This window comes from Gavia stellata, chromosome 21 (assembly GCF_030936135.1).
Source record: "Gavia stellata isolate bGavSte3 chromosome 21, bGavSte3.hap2, whole genome shotgun sequence".
NCBI classification, from domain to species: Eukaryota; Metazoa; Chordata; class Aves; order Gaviiformes; family Gaviidae; genus Gavia; species Gavia stellata.
This window is the reverse complement of record NC_082614.1, coordinates 16,572,339-16,593,051: the sequence shown is the minus strand read 5'-3', so window position 1 is coordinate 16,593,051 and position 20,713 is coordinate 16,572,339. Positions and strand designations below refer to the sequence as shown.

The 20,713-nt window shown below is 38.3% G+C and overlaps 1 protein-coding gene across 2 annotated transcripts in view; it reads left to right on the top strand.

Moving 5' to 3' along the window:
* PITPNB (phosphatidylinositol transfer protein beta) overlaps positions 1 to 20,713 on the top strand; it is a 35,284-nt gene that overhangs the window by 4,815 nt on the left and 9,756 nt on the right. For both annotated transcript variants that reach the window (XM_059827636.1, XM_059827637.1), the window contains exons 4-8: positions 339 to 430; positions 1,003 to 1,010; positions 2,263 to 2,337; positions 3,513 to 3,596; positions 16,793 to 16,870. In XM_059827636.1, the coding sequence (XP_059683619.1) occupies positions 339 to 430; positions 1,003 to 1,010; positions 2,263 to 2,337; positions 3,513 to 3,596; positions 16,793 to 16,870 (337 nt within the window). The remainder of the gene's footprint in view (positions 1 to 338; positions 431 to 1,002; positions 1,011 to 2,262; positions 2,338 to 3,512; positions 3,597 to 16,792; positions 16,871 to 20,713) is intronic.

The window sequence follows — 20,713 nt, the reverse complement described above, 5'->3', positions numbered from 1 at the left end:
GCTAGAGAGTTTGGAGGTGAGAACTCCCGGGCAGTGCCCTTCCTCAACAGTTGTCTTTGCTGTTCTTGAAGAGAAAAGAAAGCAGAGTTTTTTCATTGTGATCATAGTGCTTCCAGAATTACTTCTAGCTCACTCTCAACTATCTTCCCCATTTTTTTCTTATTTTGTGATCAGTAACATTCTTGGAGTTCCTGCATATTTAACTGTGGATAACCTGTACATCATAACCTTTAAAGCGCTTAGGTAGAATGTGCCTTTCTTATTAGAGTGGAAGAAATCAATGAGGAATTTCAGCTGGCAAATATTTTTAAAATGTTGTCAATGTTTGTTTTTCACAGTAAAGTTCCTGGTTTTGTAAGGATGATTGCTCCAGAAGGCTCCCTGGTGTTCCACGAGAAGGCTTGGAATGCGTATCCCTACTGTAGAACAAGTAGGTATCCCGTTGTGTGTTTTGCTGTCAGTGTTCAGTCAAGGGGTGGTCTTAAATGGTTTAGGAGAAAAGACAGTGTCATCAAGTGGAAAATGTATTTCAGATTTGCGTTTGTGAGACCTCCTCTTCTGAAAAGGAGAGCTGCTTCTGAAGAGCAAGACTCCTACAGAGTCTTAGTATCCAGCGTCCCTAGGATAAGACTGAAGAGGCGATTCTCTTATGGTCTAGCACAGAGCCTGTTTGAAAAGAATTTAATTTTTCATAGTCTGTTAGAACAAGGTGACTGCTTTATTTTAATACTTTTAATTGCATAAGTTCTAAGAGTAGGCTCTATTTCTTTTGTGTTTCTGTTGAACAGTTTGAAGTATCTGATAATGAACTTCCAAGGTTAAGGCTAGCAAGTCAAAGTCTGCTGAACTCTGCTGACTTGATGCACACAAATGCTTTTAGACTAATTTTGAATGTTTCTTATACTGTGAAGCAATCATTATATGTAAGACTTTCCAGAAACTATTGTATCTAACACTTTGTGTTTCCTTTTCATTTTCATTGCCTGTGTTTCCAATGACCAGTTGTGACAGTGAGTATTTGAATTACTATCAGTCCTATGTTGGGTTTTTTGAAATATGTTTTATCTGTTATTACTGCTACAATTGACTCTGACTCTAGCAAGCTACCTCCAACCTTTTATATGCATTGCCAGGGTTCCTGGCATCGAGCTTCTTGTTACTTTATTTGTCTGCACTTGGCTATAATTAGAAAGAACCGTAATTTGTCAGAGAAATGCTTTCATTTTTTACATTTTCTTTTATGCCTGTACTTACCGTTACAGCTGCATAATGTCTGTCCTGGTAAGATGTAATGCTAAAAAATTAAAAAAAAAAAAAAAGCAAATCAGAGGTTTCTACACTCTTGAATGCAGGAAGAGCAATGAAATAAAATCAGTCCCTAACTGGCTGAAATCCCGTTTCTGTAAAGTGAAATCCTGCTTCAGTTAAAATGGGTTAACTGAAACTCTAAATGGATCATCATAGCTGGAGGTTTGGGGGTTTTTGTTTTTTAAGGTGCATGGGAAAGAGATAATCAAGACTTTATTTCCCCATGTATGTATTTTGATGACCTGTTTAAGGAAGCTTATAAGTTTAATGTTAAATTGCTTTATCTGCTCACTTGCAAACTTGATTTAGATTGTCACTAGGTAGATGCAACATAAGGAGTAACAAACGAGTTTGTGAACTGTTTAGCTTGACTCATCGTGATATGTGTGCACACTGGCGTATGCTTCCTTACTTCTGAAATTAGAAGCGTTGTGTGCAAGTCTTTAGACATACAATTTAGTGGTAGCTGGACCTTTATGATCATAATTGTGCTATACAGGAAGATCTAATGTTTATTGGCTATTATTCCTGCCTCTCAGAATAGCCTCATTTATTAAAAATTCCATGCAAATATATTTTAGTTGTTTGGTCTTAACTGCAATATTAATAACTTGAAAATTACTTGAACATAGAGGTAAAGAATTTCAGGGTTGAGGAAGAAGGATGGTAAATTACAGTATTTCTATTTGTACGCCCAAAGGTAGAGTTGGATTTCTCAAATATGACTGGTTTTAATTTAGTACTTACTGTTGCAGCTTATAGTTACGATTTAGATATTACTTATTTCATTGTACCTATTTCTGTGTGTAGGTAAGGGGCCTGTTTCTTTTATAATTTAAATAGAATGTGTGGCTAGTCGAGGCTTAGTAGTGACTTATGTGTAAATACCATTTATCTAGAATTCAAGCAGAGAGGTGTAATCAGACTCATGCTTTTTGATTTTAATTCTTACAGAACGAATACATGAAAGATGACTTCTTCATAAAAATTGAGACCTGGCATAAACCAGATTTGGGGACATCAGAGAATGTGAGTTGGGACTTGGATACCAAGCATTACCAGTGTTTTCAACACATAGTCATACAGATAAAACATTCTATACCTGGTAATGGGGGATAACTACTGCATAAAGTCAAAGCCCTACCAGTGATTAATGTAAACCAAGAAAAGCATTATTCAAATCCTTCTAAGGTGGTCAAGCACTCTCTCCTAATGAGATGCAAGAACAAGAGAAGGTTATTTTTTATGTTGAGGTCAATGCAGATGCTTGAGTCTCACTCAAATATTTAAATAGGTTTTCAGTAAGTTCTTTTTATTTTCGTGTTCTTTTACCTTAGACATGCTAGTGCTACTGAGGCTGACAAGTTTGTCTGAAAACAGGTTTCACAAGACTATTGGAGTTTTATTTGTGTACACTTCTGTAGAGTTATGTATTGAAGCTGCTTCTGTAAATTTTCCAGGCTGGCAATACTCTTGTTTTCCTCCCTAGTTGATTCAGTTCACAGGTCTCTTCAGGAGATTTTTTTTATCTATAGTGACAAACATATTTATAAACCATCCACAAAGGAATAGTTGTCAGTATATTTTCAGTGCTTGGATGAACTGTAGCACTGGATGTGCTACAGAGAAGGAGAGTATTTCTTGGGCAGCTCTGCTTGCTATAATTGTAAGTTTAGGTATGCCTAACAGACTACAGGTGTGAAGCTGATTACATCTTCAGACCTTTATATACCTTTATACCACACACACTTCATCTGGTCCATATTAAAGGCAATCCTATGATTTAGGGAACCTTCTAGATTTAGTCAGGTCATTGAAACCTGCAATATTTGCACTTGGGAATTTGTGCGGCTTTTTTCTAGATCAGAAAGCTCATGCAGGTTACTGAATGGGTAATATTTCTAATTAGAGCTTGATTTCATTAGTGCTAACAAATGTGACAGAAGAATACAGCTTAATCTTAAATCCAGGTTTCCTGAACGCACAAGAAGTGAAGGCTTTGTGCTGGTTTAAAATTGGTTAGTGAGTGAATTATAACTGTGGAGATGATTCCATTTTAGAAAGACGGAGAAAGAAGGGATAGGTTTTGAGAACACTGCCTTTACGAAGTCCAGAAAAAATCCATGGCACGCATATGTACTGCATAAGGTGCACCACTGTGTAAGGTGACAGCATGGAAATCATTCCTTTTTCTCTTTTTGCAGGTGCACAATTTAGATCCAAACACATGGAAGAGTGTTGAAGTTGTCCATATTGACATTGCAGATAGAACTCAAGTAGAACCAGGAGTGAGTAAATGCTCTGCTATTGGGATATGGACGTAGCATGCAGCTAATTCCATTGATGCTTTGTGTTGATTGTGAATAAACTAAAATGGTATGGATTTTACCCAACAGATAAATGAAAATTGTCTTGAATAGAATCATTCATTCCAAAGTTCCACACTTAGTAAATGCATTTACAACTTCAGTATACTGAATTTGACTTCTGGTTGCACAACTAAGATGTGAAGGGCAACAGACTTTTGGAGGTGTAGTTTTTACTTTTAATTGTAGGTAAAGTAATTGATTTGGTCAAGCAAGCATTTGTGTGCTCATCTTGGTATGTGAGATCAAGTGCAAGAATCTATCCCAGTTGTCTTGCATGACAGAGCACAGTGTCTCCACCAAGCTGCTTCTGCTGCTACTTCTTGGTTACAAATTCTTTACATTGAATTCTGTCCATCTACACATCCTTCACTCCGGGGTTATGGCAATCTCAAGAGGATCAATCAGGTTTTGCCATTGAAATCTAGACCTGTTTTTTTTTTTTAATTTTAAACTTTGTTCATCAGAGTAGTTCTGAAGACATGAACTGCTCACCTCTTCTGAAAGCTGTGGGACTACTTTTTCAATTTTGTCTTTAGTGATTGCTTTGGCAAATGTAAGTGTCCTGGATACACCCAGAAGTCTATCCATAGGAGTCTGTGGTCTTTTCTCCAAGAACTTGAAGCTTAACGTCTGGAAATAAGCAGAAAAAATTTAGAAGGACAAACTTTATTAGTAAGAGCACATGGTTACTCAGTGAATTTGTACACAGAGCATAGGTAGAAATTTGGAAGGAGTGTCTTTCCCAGGATTGTGTGGAGTCTGCATTAGCTTGCTTACACACGTGATGGAATTAGGTGGCTAGATGAAGAAGTGAGTGTAGCAAAGCTTAGTGCTGGGCATGCACACTTTCAACTTGCCGTTTCAATAGCACTTTGTACAGAAAAGATGATGTATCAAATTCTACTGGAATAAATACATGAAAGGATTTCTAGTTAAGCTTTGTCTGCTGTGTTCAGATTTTGCTGACAGGACAACACAATATTTGTAATAGTTCCTGTTCTTTTCCCCTCTATTGTCAATTTTTTGTTAACCAGCTCGTAGTCATATATTGGTTTGGAAGAGACCTTCAAAGATCATATAGTTCCAATCCCCCTGCCATGGGCAGGGGCATCTTTCACTAGATCAGGTTGCTCAGAGCCCCGTCCAACCTCACCTTGAACACTTGCAGGGAGGGGACATTCACAACTTCTCTGAGCAACCTGCTCCAGTGCCTCACTACCCTCATCGTAAAAAATTTTTTCCTTATATCCAATCTAAATCTACCCTCTCTTGGTTTAAACTGTTGCTTCTTGTTCTGTCACTACAGGCCTTGGTAAAAAGTCTTTCTCCATCTTTCTTATAAGCCCCCTTCATATATTGAAAGGCTGCAGTGAGATCTCCGCGGAACCTTCATGTCACCAGGCTGAACAACCCCAACTCTCTCAGCCTTTCTGCACAGCAGAGGGGCTCCAGCCCTCAGATCACTTTCATGGTCCTCTTCTGGGCCCTCTCTAACAGGTCCATGTCTTTCCTATTTTGAGGACCCCGGAGCTGGATGCAGTGCTCCACATGGGGTCTCGTGAGAGTAGAGTAGAGGGGGACAATCACCTCCCTCGACCTGCTGGCCATGCTTTTGATGCAGTCGAGGATACGGTTGGCTTTCTGAGCTGTGAGCACACATTGCTGGCTCATGTTCAGTTTTTCATAGTGTGTTTGATTGATCTGAGTGAGAAGGTAGGAGATGTTGATTTTAGGTGCTGGTTTACGCAACTTTAGAAGGCAGCTTCACTGCACTTACTTATGTGCCTGTCTTACTTCCTTGGTTTTACTGCTGTTGCTTTCTACACATTTGTATCTACTGGGGTTGTTGTCTGGTTTGTTTAATTGTAATAGCTGGACCGTTCTATGAGTAGTCATTCATTTTTGGATAGTAAGAAAATGGTATGCGCTAATATCGACACTTAAAAATTTGTGTTTACGCAATAATTTTGATTGTCTCGGTTTTGTGCAAGGAGACTTTCTTTATAGTTTTTAATTGCAATTTTCTGAAAATAGATACTTGGATATCCTGCATTGTGGGGAGAGGACTCCTTTGCAGGAAAGTAGAGGAAGGAGGGGAAAGGCTGTGGTGTGTGAAGGGGAAAGGTTTCTGCTTCATAAATTTCCATTTGCATTACCAACATAGGTGTATAACCTGCACTGTTGCTTAACTGATGGTTAACAGATGAGCTGTTGATTTACATTTGTGAAAATACATTGTTTGGAGAACCTCCCTGTAAACCAAATTAAATGTGTTTTGCCTATTTTAATGCAGCGAGGAATCATTTTGCTGCCCCTTGTTCTTTCAGACATTCCATATGACCTTAGAGCTGAACTGGCAGGTAAATGTATGTTGTGCATTCCCTATTCCATGCCTGGATTGTGGCAGACAACTACAATGCTGTCATCTGTTAGAGTGCTTGCTTGATCACAGTATGTGTAAATAAAGGGTTGTGCTTATTACTGTGTGTTGAAGTATTTATTCTGTTTGAAGTACTCTTAGTGAACAGCACTGCTTATGCTGTATGCCCTCTTGCACTATTAGATTCCATGGCCTGCCTTTGATACTGCCAGTTTCCTTTGTACTGAAGGCTGACAGATGGTGGTATGCTAAAAGCAGTTATATTTTTGGCTCAGGACAAAGATCCATCTAACCCAGTATCCTGTTAGTGGCCAGTAGCAGATACTTGTGGAAGGATAAGAAACTTGGGGAAGTATAGAATACTGGAAGCTGTGAGGTGTGTATCTCTGAAAGATCAATCTGTACTTAAAGGACTTCCAGAGCCAGTGATCATATCTGGCCTGTTGTGTTTATTAGCCACTTAGATACCCATGAGCACTTCTAATCCATTTTTTAACCCATTTATACTTTTGACCTTTATGGCATCATGAACTCTGTAGAGTGTTAGATGGTATGAAGAAGAAATACTTCCTTTTTTGTCTGACTGATAATTTAATTGGGGGGGGGGGAGTGTTTCCTATTTATGTTTTCTGCACAATTTATCTTACAGATGTTGATCATATTTTCTTTTTCTTCCTCCACCTCCTCTTTAGCATATCTTTCCAAGCTGAGGGTCCTTATCTTTAAGTTCATCTTCATGTGGAAGCCGTTTCATATGTGCAAGTCCTTGGAACTATTTTCAGTACATTATCCTCATTCTTTTTCCTTTTCTTTTTCTTTTTGTGTATTTGACTTCAGAGTATTGAAACTATGAGTACAGAGTGGTTTAATCCAGAGTCTTAAGTCTGTTCTGATGTTTCTACATTCTCTTTCTTTTTTTAGTAACTTCTAAAACCATTTACTTTTATTAGCAAATATTTTGAGCAAATGTTTTCAAATTCAAACTCACAGTATAGCCCATCATTGTATAAGAATACCTGGGACTAATTTTCATCATGTGATTCAAATTTTCATTTCCATTTCATCTCCCAGAAATTCAGTTTTGCAAAGTCCTGACTTTATTAAACAAAGACTGAATTTGTACGCAAACTTTTATGCAAACTTTGAAAACTCTGAGTTATCTGTAGGCTGTGACACGCTTTTCCACTCGTTTGCCCCCTTTCCTAGACAGTTAAGGATTAGTTAGCAGAAATTCTTGGGGACCCACAGTTGTAGTCACTTCTGTTACAAACATTTGCAGTTTCTGGCCTTTGTTTTCTCTCTCTTTACTGCTTATGACTCCATGAGAAAGATTTTCCATTTATGCTAGTATCTTTATGAAGTTCAGGTAATGGAACTTGAGGTTTTGGGGGTTTTTTTGTTTGTTTGTTTGGAATTTCAGCTACATCATAGTAACAACATTGCTTACTTCATGCCTTCAGAGAAGGCTGCTGATTTTGGAAAGTAAATGTCCCTTATGAAAGCATTAGCTGTTTTCCATGTACTCTAGTTGTCCAGAGGTTCTTTTCCTACAGTTGTTTCGTCTTTGTTCAGTGATATTAGAGCAGTCACTAGTTCATTCTGTCAGGTAGTTTCTGAAATCACATGCATTGTGTGGCCTTTTTTTTTTAATGTTATGATGCTTGTTGTTTGGGAATTATCACTCTAAGTGGCTGGGTGGGTTTTTTTAGTGTGCTCATTTTTTTCGGGAAAAGGAGTAGTCAGTGTTGCTGAAAGTTAGTTTTATTTGTACTTTTATTTTCTCAGTCTGATAGGTGGATAGGTGGATCCTCTCTCATTTCTGACTTAATTTATCATGTGATAGGCAGCTAGAAAGTCTGTATTATTAGTCCAGAAGCTTGGTATCATCATGCGTTATATTGGTAACAGTGTTGGAACATCTTAGCTAGGTCATAAAATTGACTCTGTGTGTTAGCAAAAGGATCAGAAGATACCTCTTAGCTTCTTTTTAAAAATCAAGAACATTTCTTTTTGAAGAAGCATGAGAAAGCCCTGTTGACTTAAATCGGCTTTTTGTTGGGCTTCAGTTCTGTGGGGCTGTTTCGTTTTGGTGTCCAGGTGAGGCAGGTATGTGGATGTATGGACCCCTACTCAGCTGGTGGATGATAACTAGATGACTTTGGATCATGTGGTCATATCTTTATTCAGCAGTTGTTTCTCAAATCTTGTGAAGCTCCACTGTCAAACTGCCTTAGGTGTTTACAGTCTGGCATACAAAATTACAGTCTATTGAGGAATGCTACAATGGCTATGAGTATGGAGTGGTCAGTCTTTACTATAGCTGCTGCTGAGGAAATCCTAGTGACTTACAATACTTGAGAGATCCAGGGGATTGTGGATCCTGTAATGTCCTTGACTTGTTTAAAAATACGTTAGTGATCAGGATTCAGGCATCAAAAATGACAGTGTCTGGTGCTCAGAGCACCCCCTGAAAGTGACCCTATGGATGTGTCCCTGGTCACCAGGGGTCTTTGAGGTGCCAGTATCCAGAGATATATGGAAAACAGACTTACTGCTACAGACCTGACTTCTCGCCCCAAAGGGTGTTTTCTGCTTTGCCTTGGACATTTGTGTTATCGAAAAAGGCTTGTCTGAATTACTGAGTTTGAATAGATGAACTGTTCAACCTCCATCAGTACTTCTTTAGAATAAAGATGCAAAGGATGAAGTGTTTGCCCAGGTGATTGTTAGATGGCCCTGTTACATTCTTCCAATCTTCATCCTGCTTACAGAAACAGCTTTTCTTCATATTGGGATGTTATTTACTGGTTTAAAAAATAGAATAACTTGTACATGCTTTGAATTGTTCTTAATTCCTTCAGTAGTGCCTGTGGCTTGCTGTTTTAAGTATGCATCTTAAACTGCACACATCCCATGGAACAACCTACCTATGTATAAATAGGACTTATTTCTAGCTTACTAGTGTTTTCCTCCCCCTTTCTGTTTCTATCCCCTAACTAAGGCTTTTTTCATACTGTCCTGGGTGCTTATAAATCTTTGTATCTTCCAGACTGTCTTGTAAGACCTTTAACTTCTAGTACATAGCACAACACTGCAGTGTACGTCTGTGCGAATTTAACAAGGCTGATGTTACTTTTCATTTGAACCTTGACATTCTTTCACAGGTGATTTCAGGGAATAGTTCACCTGATAACTGTCCTGTGCCTACAGGACTCTTCAGGAGATAGGAATGACTGTAAGACATTTGTTATTAAAAGCCATTTAGCTAAACCTACCCAAAATACATGAATGCTTTTCTTGCCTATCAGTTAAGTGTGCAGTAGTGCTGGTGATTATTTCAGTTATGAGATAGGAATTATGCAGTGAGTTGGGAATATGACATACTTCGATCAACGTGATTTTGATCTTCTATTGTTTTGTGAACGAGTATTCACAGAGCTATGGATCATATTGGAGAAAAGTGATAGTATGCGTTTCCTTCCACAGTCAACTTTATGTGCGTTTTCTGCTAAATAACACTGATGGTATGTATGTTCTGTTGAAAAGCCAGAAATTGTGTCCACCTGTCTAGTTAGTCTTATGCCACTCTCTGTTCAGGAAGGTTTTTTCATGAATTTGCAGATGAGACATCAGACTTGTATCATTTTTATGTTAGCTTCTGAAAGTTTTCTTAAAATCATTCTGTCCTGTATATATGCTTTCAAGTTTTATACTACTTGTTAGAGTGAACTATGAGCCATCAGCAGTACTGTTATTACTTTTAGCAGGTCTTATAAATGAGAATGAGAGTTGTAAAGAAGCACCCAGATTCTGGGTTTGTTGCGATTATTACTTTATTGTATGTGGTTCACAGTCTCTCTAAATAATTCTTTATAATAGTTTGTTGCATTCATGCATATTATATTGAGATTTTGAGCAGAAACCGCCTATGAAATGATACTGTGTATTTCTTTGAAATGGTTTTTATCTCCTCTATATTGTTATGCTGCTGCATAATGATGTTTTGCCTGTCTAGCTTTCAAGAGGGCTTCAGGGTTTTTTAGCTGTAATATTTGTTCCAACAGCTGCCTGTTTTTCTTCCTAAGAAGGACTTGTTGCTGTCAGGAGTTAAGTTCTTGCTGCAGAGATATTTTCCTTCAACTCTGCAAAGAACTGTTGTTTATTTGTACTTTGGCTCTAGTCCAGTCTTCCTCCTTGCATGCTGGTAGGGTTTGTGTATTGAGAAGAGTTCCTACAATGCTCTCTTGTCCATCTACACTTTAATCTAGACAGGGGGTTTTTTGTGTCCTTAAGGAGATTTGGGTTAAAACTGAGTCCTGAAAGGTCTTGGTTCAAAGCTTCTGTATGTGGTCTCTAGCATAGAAAACTTTACCATGACTTACCTATTTTCTTTGAATTTTTGTTTTCACTCCTACATTTTACTCATAGATAACACCTTTCTCCCAGTGTTTCCAGCTGTGCTTATATGTGGGTCCTAAATGCGAGGGCACAGTTGCTTTTTACCTATGTCCCTGTGCAGTGAGAGGTAGGATGGCAGATACCATTGTATCATGTGGACTTGGGTATCCCTATGGTATCCAGTCAAATAATTCGACAACACACAACAGGCAGATCAAAGTTGCATATGTAGGTGAGTTTAAATGCCAAAACAAAGATTGCATATGTAAGCAAAGTTCTTACCTTAGCAAGTTTTCTGATCATTGTGTATTTGAAAATTTGCATCCTACAGTGCATTTCTATAAGCTTGTGTGGTATATACCGTAACATACAGGTATGAAGTACTTATGGTACAAGATAACACAGGTTATGCGATTTTTAATATTAAATGTTTTGGAGGATTTTGGATGAACAGTCTGTTACTTGGAAAGAGTGATGTTTGTTGATATTTTTGCTTTGTTTCTTATTTTATTTTTTCAGGAAGGAGGTTGCAGCGCAAATGTAGAAATCGCCAAGTATCTTTCATTTTAATCATGTGGCAAGACCATTTATACTTCTGCATTATATTGAATGTGGAAGCTGTCTTTCTGATGGAGAAAAAGCCTTGTTTTCTGAAGTTTACTTGGCTTTCTTCAAGGAAGGATGCTGACTTCTTAAGTTTTGGGGGTTTTAATTAATATTTTATGTAGATTTCACATTGTAGTGCTTACAAAGGAAAGTAGATCAGTTAAATATCTATAAGCATGCTTGGAACCATTTTATTGCAGATTTTTGACAATGCCTTATGGCAACTTGTAGTGAGTTCAGGCATTTTATCTTTGGTGTGTGTTTAACCCTGGCTATCTTGCTGGTGCTCTGAGGCATATATTAGTCCCGTGTAAGCTTCTCAGAGTATGTTGATTCTTCCTGTCCGTTCCAGTTACTGGATACTATAGGACTGAAAAGAGTGATGGCAATTACTTTGATGACAAGTTTAGAGTGAGGGGGTTTTGATCTTTGAAACTGATTTTTGTCCTGGCTCTTATAAGCTAGTACAAAGGTACAGCCTAGTTACAAGTAATGTCACCTAGTCAAAATATGTGCACTTTATAATCTTATGCAGAGTGATTCATCCAGTCTCCTGTGGATTTTTCTTCCTGGCATTGACATTTTCAGATTGGAACAGTGTGCTTTTTCCAGTAGTGATCAACACTGGATGTTAAGGAAGGTGAAAACCTCCAATCTGCTGCCTACTCCCCTGCTTCTCTAGTGGAACAGGTGTTAGAAGGGCTATTTAGGCAGCAGTTACATTCAGTGTTGTCTAACTGGAACCAGAAGGCATGACAAATAATATAAACATAACAATTATGATACATAAATAATAAATATATTTATATAATATCGTGTAAAATAATAAGTATATAAATAATAGAATGTAAATAGTATAAACATACTATTACAAACAAATTCACCATCTCTGCAATACTTCCCCACACACACACCTTAGGGAAGAGATGTTCCGCTTCCTATGTTTTTATGCATTTTGGTGCCTCCACATGTTATTGCAGCCCAGATTGTTTCATGGGTCAGAAAATTGTTCACAATAGTCTAATTCCCTGTACTGCCTTTCCTAAAGTATAGAATGGACTGACAAATTGTGGTTTATTTTTTCCGTTTTAATGATACGGGTTGCACTTAATTTGAGATGGTTGTCATTAAAACAAAGTGTTTGACTGCATTCTCTATACTGGGGCTTTCCATGGTAAATCCAGTGCTGATGAGCTGTGTTGTCTGGTGTAATCTTTCTCTTCGACAGTTATGTAGCAAAATCTCTGCAGTATGTGCCATTGTAAAGAAACAGTCCAAATTACATTCTACTCTTCATGAGGATGCACTGCTGTAGCTTTAGTAAGGAGTCAGAACTGCAGCTTATCTGTCCTTTTAGTGAACAGTTTGGGGAAAAAAGTTTTATGGCCTAGAAACAAGTCACTGTTGCAGCACAAACACACAGGCTCAGCCAAGCACTGCCTATCATGAGGGAATTAGTTTTCCTTCAGCAAAAAAATCACTCCCTTCTACAAGACGCCTGTGCCTTCTTTCTTTCTTGATCCTTATTGACCACTGATGGAGTTGGCAGTATTCTGCCTGTATTTGTGTTGAAAGTTGTTTAAAATTTTTGTGTTGGATTGCTGACAATTTTATCTGGTTACGGTCTTCAGCTTCTACTAGCTCCAGCCCCTAGCTACATATATTACTTCTCTGGTTTTACAGATTTCTGTATTTCAACCCTTTCAGTCATGTCTCTTCCAGGCTGAAGATTCATGGTCTGCTTTGTTTGTTATTTGAATGGGATTGGTTCCATAATTAATCATTCTTGCTGTCTTCTGTATCTCTTCCACTTCTAATCTATTCTAGAGAAAAGAGTACCAAAAATTAATGTAATATTCAAAGCACTGATGTACCACAGAATTTTAGTGTCATAACACAAAATATCTTACGTTCTCTCCTGGTTTCCTAATATCCCAGTATATTGCATATGTTGAGCTCATTTTGGTATTGTCCTTCTATTGCTTCTAGGTTTGGTCTGTTGTGCTCTGTAGTGATCCATGGAAGCATGACAGCAATCTCCTTATGATTATTGCACTTCCTTCTTTTTTCCTCTAAAGCAAGCACAGAGATACTCTTTAACTATGAGAACATCCTAAATATGATGTTGTCATACAATGCTGTGAGACTGTGCTTACAGCTGGGACAGCAGGCCACGCAGCAGCCTCTGAGTATCGCTAGTGCAAATGAAGTGTATGGTATGGATATCCATGTGTCCTACACGACTGCGGTATGAGTGTGTGAGCTCTACCTTGGTAGGATATTCAGACAATTGAACTAGGAAATTCAGGGTTGTCTCTAATTGCAGTACCTGGTTTTATTTACAAAACTGGCAACTAAAATATGGAAGCTCTTGTATTTTGTGGTTCTGTTTAGCACACCACTACCCCAAAACGGCAGCAATACTTGCGCCAGGAATTAGTTATCTAGAATAAAATATTTATTGGAAAATTCTTTATCCATTCCTATAGTTTGGTCCTCGTCTCAGTGTCTTCCATTCAGTGTTTGAGTGAAATTGTTAAAAGGCAGTCATAATCAGTAATATAAAACATTAAATACATTTCTATAAAAATATTCTGCTGTAGTATTTACGTGTATTTCTTAAAGGTGATTTACTTGTAAAGAAAATGCCCTTTTTTTGCCATCCAAGGATTGGGGAGCGGGAAGTGTATCTCATTCAGTGAATATGTAGGACCTGAGGATTCGAGTAGGTTGCAGCTGTCTTCACCCACAGTATTTGGAAATAACTAATGAGATGAGAAGTCTACAGCTGGTGGCAGGCACTGTAAATTGTGTGCCCTCTGCTCACCTCCCCCGTTGATTTCCTGGAGACAGACTGCGAACAAAGCCAGCAGGCTGTCTTGCTCAGTGCTGTTGCTCACAGACAGCAGTAATTGAGAGCTGGGGCTGTATGCTGAAGCTATCATACATGAAGGAATGTATTTGCTCTTTTTGATGTCTGTAAAAAGGACATGTGCTTTATTCCAGTAAAATTATAAGTAAGTGGATTTTTAGTAAAATTCAGATGACAAATATTGCTATTAGTCTTTCTGCAGTTGTAATAATTTGAGTGGTTTACATTTAAGTGTTGCTGAATTTAAACGTTAATGTACAGTGCTTGTGCTGATTCCTCAAATTGTCTCTGTGAGGCAGATAAAGTATTATCTTAGCACCTGTGGGAGCACCGTGCTAAAGCTGGCTAGCTATTATTTGGGTTCTTTAAATAAACATACTGTTTCAGTTTAGAGGGAGAAATAGAGGAGAATACTATTTTGTGGAAGTTCATAAAACATATTGATTAGCAATGTGATTGAATGTTTTTTGACTCACTTAGATGTTTCTAGGAAATATTTGCTCAATTCTTAAAGTACATATTTGAATGCTTAATATGGAGGTTTATCTGAATACCTGTTAATGCTTTCTAGATATATTAATTACAGAATGGCTGGAAAAAAATCTGTTAAAAGGTTTCTTCAGCCTATTTTAATACACAGTGTAGGTAGATACATTAAAAGAACTGGGAACAATGCGAAAAAATTGAGGAGAAGAAAGTATCAGAGAATAACAGCTGATTTTCTATAAGCGAAATCAGATTTCCTTGGAGAGGACCTCCTGGATTTTCCAGTTCCATCTAGCTTGCAAAAAGTGCATTGTAGATGTCAAAATGGTTATGAAAGCATTGATAACTAATTTGTATAGCCTTGCTCTGTGGATTTGGAATTTTAGTCTAGAAGTAGCCTTCATTCCTCCATGCTAATGGAAGAATCTAGATTTGAAAACTGGCGTGTTACGCATGATGTTCAATACTTCTGACAGCTGAAAGAATGAATTCATATAATAGCTCCTGAACTGTATATGCACTTGTACCATCTGTTGAATTCAAGTTACATGAGTTAAACATGAAACACAGGGAAATGGAGCTGTTTTGGGAGGGCTGAGGAAAGTTGATAGGAATTCTTTTGGTGGATTGTTTTTCCCAGGTTCGTCTGGGATTTTCCTGGTGAATAAATATAGAGAATAAATATGAAATCCCTTCAGAATAATGGAGAGGGAAATACTTTTGCACAGTTCATAATTCATTAGTCACTAATTACCACAGGGTGCAACTTAGGCCAGTGAAAGTGGAGAGGAATACCCAGTTATATGATCCTCTATAACGGAAGAGTTTATATCCTTCCCAGAAGAAAACCCCACAGAACAGGGAAAACCAAACTATTCACTGCTTGGATTGACAGCTCTGTCTTGGGTTATTTGCATCCTTCCATGAAGTGTCTGTTACTGGCCACTAAGACAGAATATTAGATTAGAGTGGTCTTCTGTATAACTCTGTCTGACAATTCCTGCTCTATAATGTTACAGTGTTCAGGTTTATTTTACATGTGCTTATGTTCATGCGTTTGTCTACAAGAACTTTGTAACTCAGTTGTCTATGGAAACCAGTTCTCCAAAACACACTGCTTCTGCAGCGGAGATGTAGTTAGATGATTTCCGTATGCCTCAGAAGAAACACTGATATTTCAGTTTTAAAATTCAGAGAGACTTTTTTTTAATTTACGTCCATCTTGCTGGTGCTAGTATTTAATTTTGAATATAGGGGGATGCATTAGAAAGGTGAAGGTTTAGTTTTAATTCATCTTAGAAGCAGTTTACAAATGTGATCCCTTGTGACAACTCGCTGATGCAGGAGTGGGGGGGAATGCCAGTAGCTACTTTTCTGGTGGTATTTCTTTCACTCTGTGTTCTGCAAATTTTGTCTCATTGAAATTTGTTTCTAGAAATGAGACATTAAACTCTGCTAAACTTTCGTGGGCTTTTCTCTAGCACCCACTAAGCATTTGTTCTGCTTTAAAGTAACTTAAACTTTTACTCCTTGGTTGCATGGGTGTAATGGTATTCTTAGGTTGATGTTTTTCATATATTGTGTAAACCTTACATGATGTCAGTTACTGAGGTCAGAGTTTTTAACTCTTTCCTAATTTCCAAAGTAGCATCTTCATGTAATAATCATTTTCATACTCCTCATCAGTAAAATTAAGTAAATCCATATGTTGGAAGCATAGTGGTTGGACTTGATGATCTAACAGGTCTTTTCCAACCTTACTGATTCTGTGATTCTGTGATTGATTCAATGCTATTGATACTTGCTTTTTTCCCCACTGTATATGACTTGGTAACCAGTGATGTCTGTTGTAAAGCAGTGCCACTCAGACCACTGCCTCATGCCCTCTCTGTGCTTAGCCTGCTGACGTGTCTCACAGGCTGAGATTATGCAGTTTCTCATTTTTCAAGTTTTAGTTCACTTACGCCTTCTTCCCTTTCTGTTCTGCGTTCTCAGGAGTGGACATATGTTGCAGCTTCGATAATGTTAGCACACTAGTTTCTGTATTATTGCCTTCCCTTCCCCTCAAAAGTTTACAACACCAATAGGATGGTGCTTATGCCATGCAGTGCATAGCACAAGAAAATTCTGACCTAGAAGGCAGCCCTGGTGTGCTATCATAGTATAAACAAATAATAAGCATCACTGGTAATACGCAATGAATGAGTGGGTGTGTTGGAGTATTCAACATAAACCTAAGTCAGACTAACTCCACCCATCCTGCTCCAAACCACTCAGGAGAATCAATTTGGTAGTCTTGAACAGAAGCTTAATACAGTGGGATATTGAATCAGGGTTTTTTTCTGACTCTCAGGGGTTTTTTTTATATTATAGGACTACAAAGCTGATGAAGACCCTGCATTATTCCAGTCTGTTAAGACGAAGAGAGGACCTTTGGGACCAAATTGGAAGGTACTAAGAACTGATGTTACAACCTTATGAAGTCTTTATCAGCAGAAAAAAATAGTTCATCATTCCTTAGAGACTAGCACTAGCAATGTTAGTCTTAAAACAGAGGGCAGAAATTCAGTACTACTTTTCTTTTTTGTATTCAGTTAAAATTCCAAATGTGTTAGCAAAGGTAATATCTGCTACTTCTTTAATATTACTACTAAAACGAAACAAAGCTATGCAGATTAAATTGGATTAACATTATCCTTGCTGAAGATTGACGTCTGAATATGCACTATGATGAATTCCATGGAAGTCATCAGCCTGCTGTCATAGCCACTGGAGGTGACTTAAAATGCAAAAAATTAGTTGGAAACTTCCTTATATTTAAATGGTTATAACTGTGTGTTTCTTAGAGCTGGCTAAAAGATAGTACATGTGTATGTTTTATTTAGAATTGCCAAAAAACTAGCAGAAGATAGTGGCAACTAAACCTAAGCCTGTCTTCACCTTGCCATATTGAATGTCTAAGTATTTTTAACTTGTGTGGAGTGTATACAAAATGCACATGAAAACCTCCAGTATTTCATTATAAATGTTTTCCCTCAGTGAGATAATACACCCTGTTTGCATTTGTGCATGTGTGTGTGCATGCATGCACAGATGCATCTGCCATGTTCTTGAAATTTTCAGTCTGGCGTATGTAATCTGAGTTGGTTTGGGAAATCAATTTTCCACATTCTTTGGTCATTTACCAATTTTCTAGTAAGTACAGTCATCGTGTAACCACAGGAAGCTGACTTGACCAAAGCTTTATTTCAAGGTAAAGTCATCTGGTCTTTTACCAGGGCTGCAGTTACCCAAGCCTGTATACTGGAAATACTGTTCAAAGTTCTTTATGCAGACTGCTTGCTTAACATCATCTCCTCCTCCACCCTCAAGTCTCACCAAAATTTAGTGTGCTAGATTTCTATGATGTCCTTACTGGATAAGTCTGTTTTAATGTGAGACATTACATTCTGTGAAAGCTCTTCAATATTAGCATTACCTTTCTGCATGAAGACATTATTGAGTTATTCTTATGTGGCTGTCAATACAACTGCAGTGCGAAAGCTTAGCACTTAGTCACATCCAGTATGAGTTTGCTCTGCTTACATACTCAACTACAGGGAAGTCATGCTTGAGAACTGACTCCTTAGTAGGCAGCATAAGTACTGGTGCAGAATATGTCAGTATCAGAATATGTATGTGTCACCCATATATACCTTTGTAATGCCTGTATACTTTTCCTAACAATTTAGCCTAAACAGTTGATGCATACATGAAGATGATCATTTCTTGAAATAACTTTTCATAGAGTCTGTTGCCTGAGGTCCTCTTCCACTTCCTCCAGAACCTTGCTCGACTCAAATTCAGAAACAAATTTCCTGTGGACCTGCATTTACCACATGGAACCCAACAACACCTGAACAGCAACACAAAACTTGCCAGCACATCCCTGCCCCAGTCACAAAGCATGTCCTTCCACAGACAGACATCAAAATTCATGTGTATATGCCCATCCCAGAAGGAAAAATACTTTGCTGCACCAGATATCCTCATAGAAACTGAGAAGCTAACTGCTGTATACTAGAATGAATATACAGGCAATCTGTTAGGAATAGGCCCCTAGTTACCAATTAGAATATAGTTTTTCACTTTTGTCATTACCATGAATGAACTGTTTCATTGACAGTAGCATAATTTTACTTCTTACGTTTAGTGTGTACTGTGATGAATTATGCTTAAGTAAATGCTGAGGGTTTTTTAAATATATTGCAAATGGTGCCTCAGTTTCTTAAATTTTCTTGTAAAAGCATTCAGTTTTTCATAACCCAAAAAAGTTCTAAATAGAGCATGAATGTTTCTGCCCAAGTACAGGGTGAAGGACTTGCTCTGAGTTGTGAATTTTATTCTAGTTCATTAGTTTAGATGTCACCATTAGTTATTTTACCACTAGTTTTTGCAAAGCAGCAAAATAAGCGTCAGATATTAGAGTAGGATGCATTGGACCAGCAAGCTGTTGGTCTCTAATTTCCTATCCTAAAACGAGGTTGTGCAAGCAGAAAGTAGGCAGAAGATACATCACCCTTCTGCTATCAGAAGCTTGACCTGTGTCTTAAGTGTCAAATAACTGACCACCATGTCTAGCAGAGCAGTGTCCCCGTTTCCCACTGCGTGGTACCACACTAGTTCTCAGCTGGCCTGAGATCATAAATCAAAGCAGCTTGAATTTGACAACTTAAGGTGTCTCTTGTCCCACTGTGGAATGAGGCTGTAGTTCCAGGGGCACATTTGTGCAGTGATGACCATTCACTCCTCTACTTCCATACGTGCTGGTACAGTGGTTTTAATGCTGTGTGGCAATTATCCTAGGGGAAAAAATAGGGAACCAGGTTTTTGTGAAAGGATGGGACACAATAGGGTGACACAGGGAGCCGTAACAGGACCGTTGAAAGTTTCAGTAGAGCTTCAGTGGGCTACTGGAGCAGAAACTTCACTGCCGTTAAGCTGCATTGCCAGAATAAAAGCTTGTGAAGCTACCTCTTGGGTGCTCCACATGCTTCAGTTTGTCTTAATGAGAGCTGAGGGTGCAGTCAATGTATACCACTAACCTAACTGGTGCTGCCATAGCTATTCCTAATGTTGGCTTTTCAACATGATGAAATTTCATCCTGTGACAGTCCAGTTGTACAGACACAAAAGTAATGTGAAACTCCATCTGAACACCAGAAAACATTTTTTTACTGTGAGGGTGGTCAAACACTGGAACAGGTTACCCAGAGAGGTTGTGGCATCTCCATCCATGGAGATACTCAAAACCTGACTGGGCACAGTCCTGGCAGGCTGCTGTAGGTGACCTTTCTTTGAGCAGGGCTCCTGCACCTGGTGATCAGAGAAGGTCCCTTCCAACATCAGCAGTGCTGTGACTTTGCAATCTACACAGTCTTAGTTCTTCCCTTTGTGTGTCCAAAGACAGAAAATAGTTCTGCTTCAGAAAGTTTCTGAGCTTTTAAGTAGCTGGTGATTGGTAGAGTTTCTAAGTCAATTATCAGTATTTTCTTCCTTGGGTTTTATATTTTTACATAGCTTTCTGCCATTGGCTGCTGTCAAAATACTGAGCCAGGCAGACCTTTGGTCTGACTGGTGGGTTTGTCGTGGGCCCGAGCGTTAGCTGGAATCTCATGGAAAAATGAGGATGTTGTGTGTTTTGAGATGAAGAGGACATGTATTCAAACTCCCATTATTGTAATGCTCTTTCTACCTGGGCTAATATTCTTGCTAGCAGTGTAAAATTGTCACAGGGATTATTTTTGTAAACTGTGCCGCAAATGTGCATCCTGCCTTAGATGTTTGTTGTTCCTTCCTCCTCAGGAAGGAAGCAGAAGGCTGATGCAGGAATGGCCTGTTCAAGCCTGTGTGACCCAAAGAAAGTGGGGAGTTACTGGTTTGTTTTTTAAAAACAGCTGTAAAATGAGGATGAGAACTTTGAATGCTTGGAACTGGCGGCACTGAATTTGTATGTTCCATTTAGCTTTGTCCTTTTACTAATGCCTGGACATAGACTTGCACTGTTTGGGAACACCAAACAACAGCAGCGCTTTGGTTTTTTGCTTGTGAACAGAACATCAGTCTTCTGAGGATAATTGGTTTTCATTTAAGTGCTCTCTGGTGATGAGTATTTGTGATAAAAATTCTGTGTTAAATAAATATGCATTATTCACCAAGATTTTTATATGTTAGATATATCTTGCAGTAAATCTTTTTACTGTGTGCATGACCAACAGGCGCTGTCCATCTAGCTTAAAAATGGCATTGAAGTAT